Genomic DNA, 17397 nt, shown 5'->3' with positions numbered 1-17397 from the left:
TAAAGCTCCCAATACATGCATATAACTGCACGCGTATAAGAGTACGCTTTCTATTTGTACATTTAATGGTTTCACATGACCCTTGCAACTGCTCTTATTTAAACACCGTTATTGCCACAATGTTAAATGTATTCATTTTTGATAAAGCATTTTACACTGCAGTTATGTGCTTTATTAATATTACGATTATTCTTTTGGTAAAATCACGTAGATGGAACAAAATAATAAAAATGAAAATAAAGTGAATAAAAATTAATAAAACTATCACGACGTTTCGATCACAACACAAGCAATCGTCCCTCTTTTCTCTTGTTGACGTGATATTTTTATTATGCTTTATTCACTTAATTTTTTGTATTCTTTCTACGTGACTTTACCGAAAGACCCAAAGAATATGAAATTCCTGCAGTCACGAAAGCTTTAAGTCAATATTACGATTGTTAAATACTGGAATAGAAATCTTTAATGATTTTGTATAGGTTACCGAGGCTATAGTTTGCACCAAACATATATACTCAATGTTATACCCTTGTTTATAAGTTTTGTTTAAATTGTATTAATAGTTTACAGTCATTTGTCAATCCACTGCAGCTTGACTGCCTCCCCACGCCTTGTCGGTCGTGTGAGTCTGTTGACCATACATCACCAGTTCTGGTATCACTTATCACTGGTGTCAACCCTGGCCAGGAAGAGGTTCCACAGAGGGGCGGTTGTGGACGGGGCAAAGCTGTAGTTGGAAGCTGGTGGGAGAGTGAAGCTGTGGGCCACGTGGGCAGGGCTTCATAGGCAGTTGTGCTTGATCTCCAAGTTCTGGAAAACAACAGCACCACCACCGCCAATTAATTGATTCACAGGAGCGATAATGCTGCCCGCTCGCAAATTTTCTTTATCATTCGTGGTAGCCGAATACTTATTCGTCTTCAAAAATGGGTGGTTTTCGTGTGTTCCATCGTTACATCACCATTCGGAGCTCTCACAGCGAGCAGTGCACCACCCTGTGTTCGACAATTGCCCCGGAACATGGTGATGTTTCAAAACTACGTCGAAGTCACTTCCAAAGCCTGTGTCTCTCCACCAATTTGAGCACAGTGATTTTATATGCCACCTCTTTGAGAGTTTTTTCTGCATGTCAATCAAACAATGTCATTTGTGACCAAGCTGAGGCCATCAATTTGTCTCACTTTAGAACCTGGTTTAAATGTGAGCGGCTAGCAGCTGAATTTGAACGGATGAGCCCAGTGTTGCTGGCTTGCCCACGTGTGGTGCGATGTCTTAACTGAAACCAGGCGAGCGGTGTGATGTGACTTTCTCAACTGCAGACATTGTAACCAGAGGGTTAATTTACTTGGGTTTTATGCTGTGGTGTCGCTGTTCGATCGAGTTTTTTGAGCGAAGGGCAATAACGCCAGGCCAGGTGCCTCAAAGTGCACCTGGCCTGGCACAGGACCCGTGGTGACGTCACTTGGTGGCGAATGGCAGGGATTAGTATTGGTGTCGAGGAAAGCACATTTCCTCAAGAAGCTTGGCCAAACGTTTGCGAGTAGAGACCGTTCAATGCTTTTCTGCACTTGAAACAATCGCACAAGATCCAGACTTAGCGCTGCGTCGTAGAAACGAAAGCGACGTCTCACCAGCTTGAACTGTAGGAGCTCCATCCAGTGCTCTCGCTCTTCGGGTGTGGTTGTGTGCATGTAGTAAGTCCGTTCCGGAAACACCATCCTGGGCCAGTACAACAGCAGTGACATCCGCATCATTGGCAGCAACAACAATACATGTCTACGTCTGTATCTTCACCCTCCTACCTCGTAAATAATTTAAGCATCGTTTATTTATCATCATTGCCCTCAGGAAAGCAGTCTACCGAATTTAACCAAATCGCACGGAAATGCGCCTGACCTCATCGCATCTGGGAAGCTAAGCGGGATGGAGCCTGCATAGTTCTCGGACGAGTGACCACCGTGCACGAAACGGGTGCTATAGGTTGCTGCGGGGCTACGTTGTAGGCAGCAGAGGGCCGTGCAGAAAATATAAATATATTCAACGCTGCTCCAAAGTCTTCACAAACTGCAATGGCCAGCGTGAAGAATGGATAAATAAACCCCCACGACCCACACAGTGAGTGTGCTAAGGGCCCTCGTCCAGAAGTGGATTTATAAAAGGGTCTCCGTACGATGAAAAATAAGTTATGCATACAGTGAATATAAAAATGCTTTGATGTAATTCGCAAGTGGTAAGGCCGTTTTGTGGCCGTCCTGGTTCAAATATGCCGAATTGGAAAAAAAAAAGTCCACAAATTACTCGAGTTCATTATACACACAACTGCAATCTTCACCTGTTGGCAAAATTTGACGGTACCCTCTTTAAAATTGTGAGTGAATTAATGAGGCTTTCCTGAGAAAAAGCATAATAATGATACTTCAAATGATTGGGGGGGGGGGGGGTATCGGGGCGATACTTTATAGGGAGCGAGAGGGGCTGAGGACTGGTGGTGAGACGAGGGAGGTATTGATGTGGGGGGTGCCCTCACCTGAAGCAGTTGCCCTTGTTCTGGCTGATGTCCTGCTCCACTTTAGAGCACCGTGACAGGCGCAATGTGTCGATCGGCTTGTCATCCTACCGTCACGCGGGGTCACGTGGTCACTTTAAACACATCATCACGTGGCAACGTTGTGCAGTCCACTACTCAATTATCTGGCGTAACTGGGGGAAGATATAAAGCAAAAACGCAAATCGTGCACAAGCAAGTTTGGCTCCAGAAGTGTGTTTATTGGGTTTTGCTTTGTCGAATGGGGGTGACGACACAATGCGTCGTCTGAATAATTTTTTTTCACGTGGTCACAGTCGCGGACGAGAGAGGAGCAGAGCTTGCGTTCAAAACGAACGGCACTGATGTCCACGCCGAGTCCGCAACCCAGGCAATCGACCCGCTGACGGATAATGGAGATCTAGCTGTACGTTATCAGATGGTATGCAGAAAAGCACGTTTTAATCACCGAGTGGCTGTCTTGACCCCCCCCCCCCCCCCACAGAACACGTTCCAGGGGTGTTCGCGCGTGAAATGAACCAAGTAAAACCAGGACCAGCCAAATATTCTCCTTGGTTCTTTCGGTAAAGTCACGTAGAAGGGAAATAATAAAAATAAAACGTATTAAAATACAATTCTCACGACGTTTCGACCACAACGCAAGCAGCCGTCCTCAGGTGAAGAACAGGTCTGTCGGAAAGACATTTTTTATTATTTCCCTTCTACGTGACTTTACCGAAAGAACTAAGAAGATGAATCCCTGCAGTCACGAAAGCTTTAAATCAAAATTCAGCGAAATATTGTATAACAAAAACATGTGTTGGAATTTTTTTGTCGATGCAACTGATTTAAAAAAAAAACCTATCGTGATGACACGTGGCATTTACGATGAGTGATGCCACCAGCACTTCCCACCAAACTACCTGCACGCAAAGCGACGACGCCATCCGTTGCTACTTCCTGCAGGGCCGGCCGTTGCTATGGAAGTCGTTGCTATGGAAGCCGTTGCTAGGAGCACCTGTTGCTAGGGTGGCGATTGGTCCTCGCGACCAGCAGAGGAAACGGTTTGATTTCGTAATGCGCACAAGTATGTTAGCCTTCCGGGGGTTTGCATTCTGTAGTCCACAAGTGTTTTTGTCTCTTTCGCTCGCACCCATAAGGTCGTGCACATCTACAGATGACGGGCTTCCGTTCCATGCCATATTTGTTCACGTACTTTTAAAAAATGTGGATTTGTAAAGGTTACAAAGTCGGAACGTACAGAGAACGCAACAACAATGATATGACCTCACCGCTTGATTATTGTAATACTTGAGTTCGTTGCGTTCCAAGACAAACCAACGCTTCTTCCAGCTCTGTACACAGCGTGGGGGGGGGGGGAGGAAAGTTGTGGTTCAGCTTATGGCTCTGTACACTGAACATCTGTGAAAAATAGAGCTTTATAGATAATCGGATTCCTCCAATATACATTATTCAATGTCCACTGCCCTCAAAGTGACCACCACGCCTCGCTGTGCTCTGCTGGGCTCCCCACCAGCTGCACAGGTGACACCTGAACTTGAAGAAGCCAAGCAGGAGTTGAGTGGATAGTGCTCGGATCGGTCACCATGAAGCATAAAATAAGTTGGCAATGTTGTCTACTGTATGTTGAACATTTTTCGCAGCATACGTAGCAAACCGTGCTAATCGCAGGTGCGGGTGGAAATACGACAAACTAAACACAAAAAGCAGTTCTCATGAATGGGTTTTATACTGCATGTCACCGCTGGAGCCGAATGGAGGAGCTGCAGCTGTGGTGACGGGACACGGCGTTGCTTCGTTTAACCGAGTCTGAAGTATGGTCAAACAACCATCATCTACAAGGCGTGTGGATGCATTCGTTCGTGAGGGTCGGATGATGCTGGGGAACCTCAGTAATGTCGAAGCTGAGGCTTTGCAGATCGAGGAATGCGTCAAAATTTTGTCGCGTGGGTATGAAAAGAACCGGTTTTGTCGAGTGTCTTTTTTCCCTTTATCTTTATTTTTCAACCGATTATGTAAAACTTTAAACTTTATATAATTATCTTTTCGTATTTAGAACCCCCCCCCCCTCCCATATCATAATATAAGACCCTAAGCTGTAGCTTAACTTAGCTTATGCCTAAATCCGGCACTGATTGTCACTTATCGTGTGACGTAATCGTGCATGCCGCCTATCTTCCTGTCCACGTGCATTGAACGAGAGGAGGGCTGCAGCCTTGCCGCGTGGCCCCCCCTGCCCCACGATGCGAAGTGGTGGAGCCAACGACGGGGGGATAGGGGGGCGACAGCTCCCCCCCCCCCCAGTGACCCCCCCCCCGTGACCCCCCCCCCCCCCCCCCCAGTGCGGCTGTCTCACCTTCACGCGGCCCCCCTGCTTCACCATGTAGCCAGACTTGCCTGCCAGCTGTAACACACACAACACACACAATACAATACACACAATACACTACACACACACACAATACAATACACACACAATACACTACACACACACACTACAATACACACACAATACACTACACACACAATACAATACACACACAATACACTACACACACACACAATACACCGTCACAGCTAAAATTGGTCCCACCTGATGACGGAGACTTTGTGTTGCCTCCGAAACGTCGTGAATTATTATTTTATTTCTATTATTATTTCTATTATTTATTTTTATTATTTTACCTACGTGACTTTACCGAAAAAAACCTAAGAGTATGCGTCTATTTAGTTTATATCGCCCCCTGAGTTAACATTTAACAACACGGTTTGACTGTCGTGAATTTTGCCTGTCACCAAGACATTCCACAGTGACTCATTCCCTGCCATATTTAACCAATTATCTTCACGTTAAATAATATTTAAGATTTGTGGGGGTGAGGTGGGGTGCGGATTGTTTTTCAACAACAACAAAAAACGACTGCCCAGCAAGGAGAGCAGCCAAAGATCCGCAAAGTTTAGGAAGCAGCATGCGGAGGAAGATCCGCATGTTTCCCACCCCCTGGCGCGAGGCCATGCCACCCACCCCGTGCATGAAGATGTCCTGGGTGCCCCCCCCACCATCTCACCGAGGACACGCGGTCAGAGGTCATGGGCATCTTCGGGGGGTACGTCCCTCCCTCGTGGTGGATGCTGAGGCGGGTGTAGATGCTGGGCTCGTCCACGACGCCTGGGTACGGCGTCGACAGGAAAACCACCGTGCCCGCTACAAAAGACAAAGATCCCGCCGTGTAGCCTTAACAGACTGTAGGGGCAAGTGCTGTTAGCGAGCACCTGTGAAGGCCGGCACGGCACACGAGGGGGTGGGTGGCCAGCACCACGCCCGACAGCCTTTGTCTCCCCAGTGGCGATGTTTACACATCGCACTCAATTGTGGCTGAGTCGACCTAGGGGATGCCCAGGACGGGTTCAGATAATCGTCACGCGTTGGCTGTGAGCGAGAAGTGAACTCGGGTCACCGGGTTCATAGCACATCGCGCTAACCACTACACTACGGCTCCCCATACGCACGCACACGCAAGGCGTGGGCCCACGTGAGGTTGCATCACCTGGGGGTGTTAGGACCAGCTGCCAGCGTTAGAGGGTTAAAGCACGTGTTGGTGGTGGTAGCACTAGTCATCGTGCTAGAACTCGTGTTATAAAGTAGCTTCAAAGGGTTGTCATGGTGCTTGTGTGCACGTATGACAACCATTTGCTGGTAATATTGCCGATGCTATGTCATTAGGTTCCAAGGGGAAGAACCTAAGAGCGCATGGTGGGAGACATTCAGGCAATATCTTGGAGGTACCCTGCGTGTCTCGACTACGCAGCAGCTGCGGGATCTGACGAGGGCAGAGAGTTTCGGTGACGTGCGGTGGTGCCACGAATGACGTGGGCCACGATGACATCTTGATAGAATTAGGCTTTGTACTCGTGCCAGGCTAGGTGCATGTGTTATACCTTCGGTGCTGCCGACCATGGGCTGCCCCTGCAGGTGAATCATGAACTTCTCCATGTTGGAGAACTTCTTTTGTCCGAAGGTGACCTCCCCGTCGACATTGAGTTCCGCTACAAAGTGGATGACGTTACTGCTGGTCCTGCATATGAACAACATCAGCAGTAGCAGCAGCAACAACATTGTCATCGCCAGTATCATCATCGGCACCGGCAGCATCGTCCTTCTTATCATCATCCTTCTCAGCTTCATAATAATTGTCAGCATCCACCTATGTCATCTGCAGTATCACAACTGTATCATCATCGTCTCATCATCATTGGCAGCATCATAATAATGTTTGGTATCATCCTCATCATGGTACTCATCATCACCACCACCATCCATCTCAACAGTAATACGATCATTATCAATATTATCGCCATTCTCATTAGGATTGTGGATTGTTATTCATTCTGTTGTTATATCCATGCTGAACCGTGTGCGATCACAGATCTTCTGAAGATCCCTAAAATATATTGACGTTGTTCCATCAGCGAACTCCTCTCGCGGGCAACATTAGCTGCACGCCCAGCCACGAATGATCAAGCAGCTTCTGGCTTGGCGGAATAAAAGAAGGTAAAAATGAACAAAATGGCCTAGAGAGAACATGGGCCGATGCGATGCAAGTGGATTCGGGAGCTGAGTGGAGTCGCGGAAGACGAACATCAATGATTCAAGCACGGCCTGTGGAGGGGGCTTGTAAAATTAAATTGGAGGCGGAGGAGCGATGCTCACAGTGATGGACAGCGCGCCGGACAGCTAAAACAGCGGGTACAGGTGGTGCATTTGCCAACCATCTACCAATCATCTCAGTAATTTAACCCACAACACCTGGGTATGTCCCATGACCTCCTTCCAGCGAGATTTCGACACGTTACGTAACTAAGAGTACCCCTAGCCTGGGACAAGCCATGGAGATATCCATACCACTCAATGGCGAGTGGCCGATGATGATGTGTGTGTATAGAGTCTCTCCGTACCTGACTGACACCGCATACTTCCCTGGCTCCTTGCTCCTCCTCAGGAGGAAACTCCCCGTTGTCCCATTCGCAAGCAGCAGAGCCTCGGCATTGTGTCTTGGCAGCTTCCCATGATAAAACCTGCAAATCAAAAAACATATATATGCCTCATCCACGGCTGATATCTTTCATCAGCAAGTTCACTCAGCTCCACTTACTTCTGTACCGCATCAGTCCATCTTTTCTCCAGCTCGTGTCGCGTCCGTTTAGCCCCCTCTATCCAGCTAAACGGAAGCTGCTTGGGCATGTAGTGGCCATATGACCCAGCCCACGCGGCACACAATCATGGTACGTACACCACACAAACAAACCCCACAAACATATACATACACAAAGGACAAATAAAAAATATCCTGCCCTATATATTTGGAGTTTCCATGTTCTCGCCGTGGTCGCGTGGATTTTTATCCGGGTCCTTCGGGTTAACCCTCCACATTTATAAAAATGCGTTTCGAATATTTGGCTGCATAACATTTCCACATTACAAGCCACTTCATTGAGCTATCATTTGTGGCCAGGTCGCTTCCGAAAAATATCTACTTAAATTTCGATTTAAAGCTTTCGCGACTGCAGGGATTCATCTTCTTGGTTTTTTCGGTAAAGTCACGTAGAAGGGAAATAATAAAATAAAACATAATAAAATACAAATCTCACTATTGTATTTTATTATGTTTACTTTTTATTATTTTATTATTTCCCTTCTACGTACCTTTACCGAAAGAACCAAGAAAATATCTACATAGTTCAGTGGGGGCCTTAACCCGGTTAATAGTTTAGTTAGACATACTGGTGAAGGCCGGTAAGGCGCACGAGTGGGTGGGTAGACAGCATCACGTCCAGGCGTCTTTTGCTCCCCAGCGCCGGGGGTTTACACACCGCGCCAAGCGCCAATGTTCAAGTTCAAGTTCATTTATTAGGTATAGCCCTGTGAGCCATTCGGCTCTTGAATCGGGTGCAACCGCAACAAACAAAAACATGAACAAGAAAACATCTTAAAGTGACTAAGTGCAAACAGAAAATCCAAGAAAAGACAGCAAAATATTGCAGAAAAAGCACCGTACACCAACACTGTGCAAAAATCCCAGTGGGATGCAAGTCAAACAACAACAACAACCACAAGACAACTTAGATTAAGGCCATCAGTCTAACTCTGTACTACAACAAACAAACATGGCCAAACCAAAAAACTTTTCGAAATCACCAAAATAAAGCCATAAAAACCAATGTAACAGTGATCATAGGAACTGTGACCGAATTTTCACAATAAACGACATAAACAACATGTACCACCAAACTCTGCAGCCATAGCTGGCTGCATGAGTCACTCCACAACAGCAGGAGCATCAGTCGGAGTATTAACATTTTTCAATGCACCTTTAAGATCAGCACACTAAATCAATGTACTGCCTGGAGAAAGATTCGGGACACAGCCGGTTTATCAGCACGTGGGGGCAACCGCTGGAAGCCTACAATGATCCACACCGATGTCGCGGTGTTAAGAAGATTCTCGGTTAAGAGAGGAATTTCTTGTTATTCGAGATTGCACGGAATATTCAAATCAACATCTCTGGCTATTGTTGTGTAAACTCGTCTGGGGCGCCTTCCTCGTTGTGGAAAGCCCCTCTGGGTGTCACCGAAGGTCACGGTTCTCACCGGTCCATATTCGGGCTATGGGATTATTTATTTGTGTTAAATGTTTTGTTGTGCTATTACAAATTGTGTTGTACTGCAGTAGCGAGATTTGCGATGTGACGATCTATTAGCGTGATTTCTTCTGTGCGATCCTCATTTGCCCATTTGAGCTGGTGCAAAAAAACAAATTGCCCAGTGAGGAACAATCTTTGGGGCTGCCAAATATGAGATTCAATGCTAACTGAGAGCGTAAATAAGCAATGAAGCATACACATTAGAGGTAATAAGATATTTGCATTTGTTTTACTCTGATCACATTTGCTATTTCCCCAAACAGACCAGCCCACCGGCGCACTCCGAATGGCATTTGCCGCCTGGACTGCCCGATGGCCAGTCCGGGCCTGTCTATGACTGTGCCAGTCTTGCACTCCCCGGTTTTCTGAGACAAAATTAGTAGGTTTGCCACCTATCCGGATTTTTGCTCAGTCCGCGGAAATGGCACTTGTATACGGGTGGCAGAAATTGATTTGTACCGAGATCTGGGGCCTGGGTACTAAAGAATAAAAAAACCCCGCATACATCCTAATCAGGGAGCGATTTGCCATATGTTCAGAAATCACGTAGTGCCAATTGCAGAGTACCGTACGTATCTGGGAGCGTCCGAGCCATACAAAGCTTACGCATATAATAGGGGTTTTCCCCTTTTTTCTGGCAACAAAACTGAAAACTTTATACAAGGATTCATGTCTGCATTAACCACAATACTTGCAGTCAAAATGCAAACAAAGAACACACTATGATAATATATGCATTGTCCTTGAAAAGGCGTCCTCTGGTCGAGCACCAATTGGGTCGAGGCTCAAAAGAAAGCCGTCCCTTGGTGTGGACCAATCAGTTTCAAGGACAATGCATATATTTCGATTTAAAGCTTTCGTGACTGCAGGGATTCATCTTCTTGGTTCTTTCGGTAAAGTCACGTAGAAGGGAAATAATAAAATAATAAAAAATTAAACATAATAAAATAATTCTCACGACGTTTCGGCCACAACGCAAGCAGCCGTCCTCAGGTGAAGAACAGGTCTGTCGGGAAGACAGCGTCTGAATGAAACACCCCAGGCTTGGAGCATATATTTAAGCTGGGTTGGAGGGCGAAGAGCGCCTTGACAAAATAATTTGCATATCAAGAGGAACTTAGCATATTTATGGGAAATGCTAATATGGGATTAGTCACTACTTGTGAAATGCGTAGGTGGGCGAGGGGTTTCAAAGTCATATTATGCCCGTGCATTATGCAGGATTAGCAGCATCATTATTATTATTTTATTATTTCCCTTCTACGTGACTTTACCGAAAGAACCAAGACGATGAATGCATATATTATCATAGTGTGTTTTTTGTTTGCATTTTGACTGCAAGTATTGTGGTTAATGCAGACATGAATCCTTGTAAAAAGGTTTCAATTTTGTTGCCAAAAAAAGGGGAAAACCCCCATTATATTTTGGTACTGTACTGGCAAAGGAGGTCTCATGAGATTATTCATAATACTGGTAGGAACGAAGTGAACCAGCCTACAATAGATGATATCGTCCGTCCGACCGTCCGATGTCTGATTAGGTGTAGCAACATCGCCCCCTACTACAAACACTTGTCAGGACCCTACAAAAACCTTTAGACTCAGTGACGCTTTCCTGGCTAAACAAGTGTAACATTCCCTTATTTTATAATTCCCTGAGATAGCTTTTAATTAAAAAACCTTTAGACTCAGTGACGCTTTCCTGGCTAAACAAGTGTAACATTCCCTTATAATTCCCTGAGATAGCTTTTAATTAAAACATTTAAATTAAAAATTAACTCACAGCAGCCTAAAGCCTACAGCTAGGCCTAAAGCCTAGAACTAGGCCTCAAACTCTCCCTTCGTATCGTACCCCCGCGTGTGTGCAAGGGAGTTAATGTTTAACAATGTTACATTCCCTGATGTTTTTAAATAGAAACATTTACATTTAAAGCTTTTACATTAATAATTAAAACATTTAAATAAAAAATTAACTCACAGCGGCCTCAAGCCTACAGCTAGGCCTAAAGCCTAGAACTAGGCCTCAAACTCTCCCTTCGTATCGTCCGATTAGGTGTAGCAACATCGCCCCCTACTGCAAACACTTGGCAGGACACTACAAACACCTTTACACTCAGTGAGGCTTTCCTGGCTAAACAAGTGTAATAATACATGATGTTTATATTCTTTGGATATTCGTTCCTACCAGCCCACCCCGCAGGGACCTGTTTACGTCATCACTCCCGCTGCACCAGCCAATCAGCTGCCATGAAAACAATCCCTGATGTAAAAATGGCCACCGTGACGTCATTGCCCAGGCTGTGGCTGACGTAAGGTGTGAAATTGCACGTGTTGTAAATATTTTTTTGAAAGTCATGTATGTGATTCTGCGTGCATTTATTTGTGCGAGTGTGTTAGAGAGCGATTTTTTGTGTGTATCTTGTGCCATGTCGGTTTTAATAGGTGCTCGCTAACAGTCTGTTAAAAGGCGATGTGAGAGATGTTTTTTTGTCTATGTGTTACTGTGCATATCTGTGTGCGATTGAGCATGTTTTTGGGTTGGCTGACTGTGATTATTAGCAGATCCAGTTTGGCAGCGATCTCAGATTCAGTCAAGCGGCATTATCTTTCATCGGCTGCTTTACGCTGTACGGAAGCTACCTGGCCTATTGCGCCATACGAAGATCGGAGTAATGTCGGTCACAGTTACGCCCTCTCTTCTCCATGCATTGCGACACGTGAAGCCCCTTAAAGGATCATCTGCCACGATTTGAAACATTAAGGCTGCCCTGCCTACTATCCATCTTGGGTTCTTCAAGACTGTCTTGTGTGAGGAGCTCGCAGATTCTTGAAAGTTCTGGACACATTCCCATCAGTTAGTTCGACCGGTAGGTGTGGTTGCGTTGGTTGGGACATGAAGCTCGTATGCCCATCATACCTCAAGCAGCTTTCTGTATGCCCGGATAGAGGGGGCTAAACAGGGGCGGCACGAGCTGGAGAAGAGATGGAAAGATGTGGTACAGAAGGACGTGGAGCTGAGTTGACTTGCCAATGACTGGTACCAGCGGTGTCAAGATAACCCTCTGGAGGAGGTTTGTAAAGGACGCTGCTGGGAAGTTGGAGGCAGTCGCCCCCCAACAACAACGAGCGTAGCGCCAGGCCGATAGAAGGCAACGATGCTGGGCAGTGGGGAGCACAGGTGGTGCATCTGCCTGTCATTTTAGTCAGCCAATGGCACCTGGGGCCGGTTGTGACCTGCGAACGAGTCTTCGACAGTTCACGTGGCCTCAGGGCGCACCTCGCATGGCGCAAATGCCGTTGTGACATCACCGCCACTTCATGGCGAACGGCGGTTGTTGCTTATGACGGGTGTGTGCTTGCGATAGTGTGTGCCACTTTCTCACAGAATCGGAGATGCGCCGAATGAGAGAATCGCCGCGCACACCGTGCAACACTCGCGCCCACCCCCCTTGTTTACCGGTAGTGTGTGTTGACTTTTTTTGCGGATGGAAATGTATGTGTGTTTAACGTCCTTCAACATACCTTGCAACGTATACACCGTGCGCGGCGGAGGGAAGGGGAGGGGACGACAAACTAAACACAAAATGCAGTTTCAAGAAATGCGTTTTCAATCTGGGCCTAAAAGTGCTTAGCTCCAGTGGCTTCCTCATAACAATAACCAGCATAGCGCACAGAGTTGTGATGATAGACCAAGGGTGGCTGAGACACGCGCCTGGTGTGTGGGAGGGTTCGCGTTACCGGAGGCCCGCGAGTCACGGTTTACATTGCCTGGGGGCGCTTTTAAAGGATTGAGAGTGGCCGAGGTTTAGATTTGGGGCTGGAACTGTGGGGAGAGGATTGAACATTGAAGGCGAGCGACCTCAGGAAGGATGTTGTCATATTCCAGCTCTCTGTCGCCTCTTCCTGCCATTATATTTCGCACTTTTGTTTTCGACTCACGAGTGTGTCGTTTACGAGCGTTCAAATACCTCGTTTGGTACTTGTGCAACATGCCCTGAAGGCCCCCCTGCAATTTTCGACGTTTGTGTCGCTCTCGCTGCTGCTGCTGCTGCTGAGCTCACGCAGCAGTCACGCATCTCCTGGTTGTAAAATCAGTCGAGAAACCGTCTGAACGGGATCGGCATCCGTGGTAACGATGTGATTTAAAGACTTTCCATTGTCTCTCGACGCGATGGCGATAACACAAATGGCATTTGATTCGGAGGATTCAGAAAATGAAGCTCTCTCGCTCCTCTCTCTCTCTCGAGGGTCTCACGAATAAGCGGAGCGTCTCACCTTTCCCACTCGTCTGCTCTGGGCTCACCCGGCTGCGCTACCGCTCAGAACACAAATCTGTTTACGTAGCACATCTGATTGATCAGCAACCTTGGAAAACAAAGCCTAAAGAGACACGCAGATGAACAAAAAAAACGTTCTCCCATAAATTCCCCTCTCCCTGCTTGCACGGTTTTAGGAAATTAAAACATTTTAAAGTCACTTTTATATCAACATTCTTGGAAAGCCAATTTTATCCGACTGAAATTAAAATCATACATGTCAACCCATACGGTTTACCCGTATTCTTGTAGAGGGAAATTCAATTTTCAGGTCCACACGGTTTAAAGCCGTTTCAATAGGGCAATTATTTTTTATTTGTTTGTGTTTCTCCCTTGTAATGGGACTTTGTAGGATGAACGTTGAGATTTATGAGGGCACGGGGTGACCAATAAGGTCTGAATTGGTCTGTAATAAGGTAGGGCACTGATAAAGGGTTGACAGGTATTGATAATTGAGGATCGAGAATGCAGGTCTACCCATAATGCAATGTGCCAGAATCACTTCATAACCTTACGTTTAATGAAAATGAGCTTATTTAAGAAGCAATGTATTTTTCCATTACAATATTCAAGGGTGTGTCTATTAGTTAATGTCTACTGTTATGTAAATATTAATTTACGTATTTAAAACATTTCATAAAGATAATTCTCATCAAAGGTCCCGTAGTCTTAAAGTACAGCCTCCAACTTTTATTATCCACTCGATCTCTCTGGCCTCTCTGTGCTAGGAAGGGTCATTGCCCGAAACGTCACCTATTACAGGATATCGTTTCCTATGCAAGCCACAGTGCTATTAACGTGTGTTGGTGTGTATAAATGGTCACCCACCCAATCACAATACACGCTCCAACCTGCTTTGCTTTTATCGTTTGAACATTGGTTCCATGTCAGAATCCTCTCAATAACAACTATATTTTAGCACACTTTCATGATTATAATCATTTGGATTGTCATCGCCAATCATATATATTATATACCGTTTATAGCAACATTTAATTCCCTGTACGTTAAAACCATCGTCATTAATAGCCGTGCATGGCAGCATCTTGTCGCAATCATGATCATCTCTCTCGTCAGTCAAACGTTTCAGGATCATGTTAACATATTCATGGACGTGCAGAGAAACGCGCGTCAGTCCTATTTCACGATCATGACGATCGTCATCATTATCGTGATTTAAATCTAGATCGAATACTAATTTCTTGAGAACGCATTCTTGTGTTTAGTTTGTTGTCCTTCCCCCGCACCTCCGATTGGCAAGGTTGGCTACGTACGCTGCGAAACATGTTCAACATACAGTACAGACAACATTGCCAACTTATGTTATGCTTCATGGTGACCGATCTAAGCACTATCCACTCAACTCAACATATGCAGAGGTAAATAAATATCATGATAACAATCTCAATTTCTCACGCAAGCGGTGCTCGTCCACTCTCTCGCAGACAGAGCATTGATAGATACAGAGGCGCGGGAAGCCGCAGGCGAACGGGAAGGCAGCCAGAGCCGGCGTGACCAACAATCTCCCGAGCTCTGCGGTCCTACATTGGCACGGTTGGCTACGTACGGTGTGAAAGAAGTTCAAGTCCAACATACATCCACAACGATTACTGTCATCATCGCCATTATCCTCTATCTCGTATTCCCTCCCATCACCATCCGTCAACGTCGTTATTCTCAGCATCAATCACCACCCTCGCTCAACACCCACACAGGGAGTCGCACCGTGTCGCGTACACGCACCGCGATACTCACTTGAGAGTTCGCAGCCTCGCCTCCAGATGATCCAAATTCAGCATTAGAGCAAAGCTTGACTGAGCCATCCTGGAAGTCTCCACCACCACCACCGACAAACCAGCAGCAGCTGCTGCAGCAGCAGCAGGAGCAGCAGCAACGCAGCACCGCACACGGACGCGTCCCTGGATTCTGTCGCTTCTTGACGACTCGGAAGGCGGAGAACGCGGAACTGAGTCGGAAATAACGCGAGCGACCGGTCGGGCCGGTCCCGAGAGCTCAAGACTTTCCGCAAGACCTGCCTCGTTCTTTCTTCGCGAGGGGTTTCCGTATTCGCACGGTTGGCTACGTACGGTGCGAAAGAAGTGCACCAAACATACATGTGGGAGGTGGGCGCACACGCGCAATCCGATCGCTGCGATGTTTGCTGGCGCGGGGAAATTCGGTCAAGGTCAAGAGGTCGCCGGCTCCATGTCGACACCGCTTTGTCTCGTAACCACTGCCAGGTTAAATGCTCCCATCGCTTCACGTCACGTCTACACACAACGCACATCACTCGAGTCAGCCATGATCGATCCCCTGTTGGATGAAGGCTTCCCCTATGTCGTCGCCACCTTTCGTAGTGTCGCTGTGTGGCTGATGGGATGTGTACAAAAAAAATAGAATTTTAATCTTGATTTGAAGCTTTCGTGACTGCAGGAATATTCTCTCTCCCACCTGAAGACGATTGCTTGTGTGGCGATCGAAACATCGTGATCTATTTTTCGATTTAAAGCTTTCGTGACTGCAGGGATTCATCTTCTTGGTTCTTTCGGTAAAGTCACGTAGAAGGGCAGTAATAAAATAATAAAAATAAAACATAATAAAATAATTCTCACGACGTTTCGGCCACAACGCAAGCAGCCGTCCTCAGGTGAAGAACAGGTCTGTCGGAAAGACAGCATCATTCAAAATAATTTTTATTATTTCCCTTCTACGTGACTTTACCGACAGAACCAAGAAGATCGTGATCTATTATTTGTTTCTACCTCCGTGACTTTACCGAAATGACCAGAGAGTCTAAATTGAATTTTGTTACTCCGATGGTCAGTTTGGGAACCCCTCCATCACAAATGCCACCCCCTTCCCTCACCCCGTAATTAGCCACCGGTCCCTCCGGACTAATTTCGGATTTAACCAACGAGACCACAGAGGTCCCCCGATGGCTGTGTTATCATTGAGCGACTCGGCAGGGACTTGATCTCACTGCGGTAGCGAATTGAATTGGCAGACCAGGAGAGCGAGCACGTGGCTATTTGTGAGCACTCTTTATAAACACATCTATTCACGAAGGACGGTCGGTGATGGTGGTGGTGGGGGGCAAGAGGAGCGGTGGCGCAGTGGTTAACGCACTGCGCTATGTCCTCTGGCACTGGTCTCTTGGCGGTGCCAAGGTCAAGGACCGAGGCTGATGGGGAGGCCGCCTTCAGATTGTGTGAACCTCGCCTTGGTGACGGCCTGCCTGAGGATCTGAGGGCATCAGAATCAGCGAATGTTTTTCAACGAAATCTTAAAACGCACTCTTTTTAGAAGGGCTTTTAATTAGGACGCTATTATTGTATGTTTATTATGCTTTTTATTCTATTTTCAGTGTATTATAATGTTAGGCATTAAAAAAAAGTATCTTTATTGTTGTTTCGATTAAAAAATATGCTAAATTCCTCTTGATATGCAAATTATTTTGTCAAGGCGCCCTTCCCCCCTTCCAACCCAGCTTAAATATACGCTCCAAGCGTGGTGTTGTTTCATTCAGACGCTGTCTCCCCGACATACCTGGTCTTCACCTGGGGACGGCTGCTTGCGTCGTGGCCGAAACGTCGTGAGAATTGTTTTATGTTTTATTTTTATTATTTTATTACTTCCCTTCTACGTGACTTTACCGAAAAAACCAAGAAGATTTATTGTTGTTGTTTATATTGTGTCAGTCACTTTTATTGTGGCCTGTAAAGCACTCTGTATTCCATTATTTGCACGAATTGTGCAATACAATAAAGTTTGTTTTGATTTTGATGAATGTGGCGCCCCGAGTTGGATTCTCGGCACGACTAACGCGAGCGAGTGGT

At 46.2% G+C, this 17397-nt stretch overlaps 1 protein-coding gene across 1 annotated transcript; it reads right to left on the bottom strand.

The window, feature by feature from the left end:
- Nucleotides 1-255: 255 nt before the first annotated feature.
- On the bottom strand, nt 256-15402 carry LOC144946438 (dual adapter for phosphotyrosine and 3-phosphotyrosine and 3-phosphoinositide-like). The gene is made up of 9 exons (XM_078875310.1): nt 15317-15402; nt 7502-7621; nt 6485-6621; nt 5614-5750; nt 4902-4949; nt 3817-3879; nt 2528-2613; nt 1632-1719; nt 256-810 (listed from the first exon to the last, which is right to left on the bottom strand). The coding sequence occupies exons 1-9, from the start codon at nt 15382-15384 to the stop codon at nt 781-783; spliced, it is 777 nt and encodes a 258-aa protein (XP_078731436.1). The 5' UTR covers nt 15385-15402; the 3' UTR covers nt 256-780.
- Between the last annotated feature and the right edge of the window lie 1995 nt (nt 15403-17397).

The sequence above is a fragment of the Lampetra fluviatilis genome, chromosome 41, assembly GCF_964198595.1.
Source record: "Lampetra fluviatilis chromosome 41, kcLamFluv1.1, whole genome shotgun sequence".
NCBI lineage: Eukaryota > Metazoa > Chordata > Hyperoartia > Petromyzontiformes > Petromyzontidae > Lampetra > Lampetra fluviatilis.
This window is presented reverse-complemented; position numbering and strand designations above follow the sequence as displayed.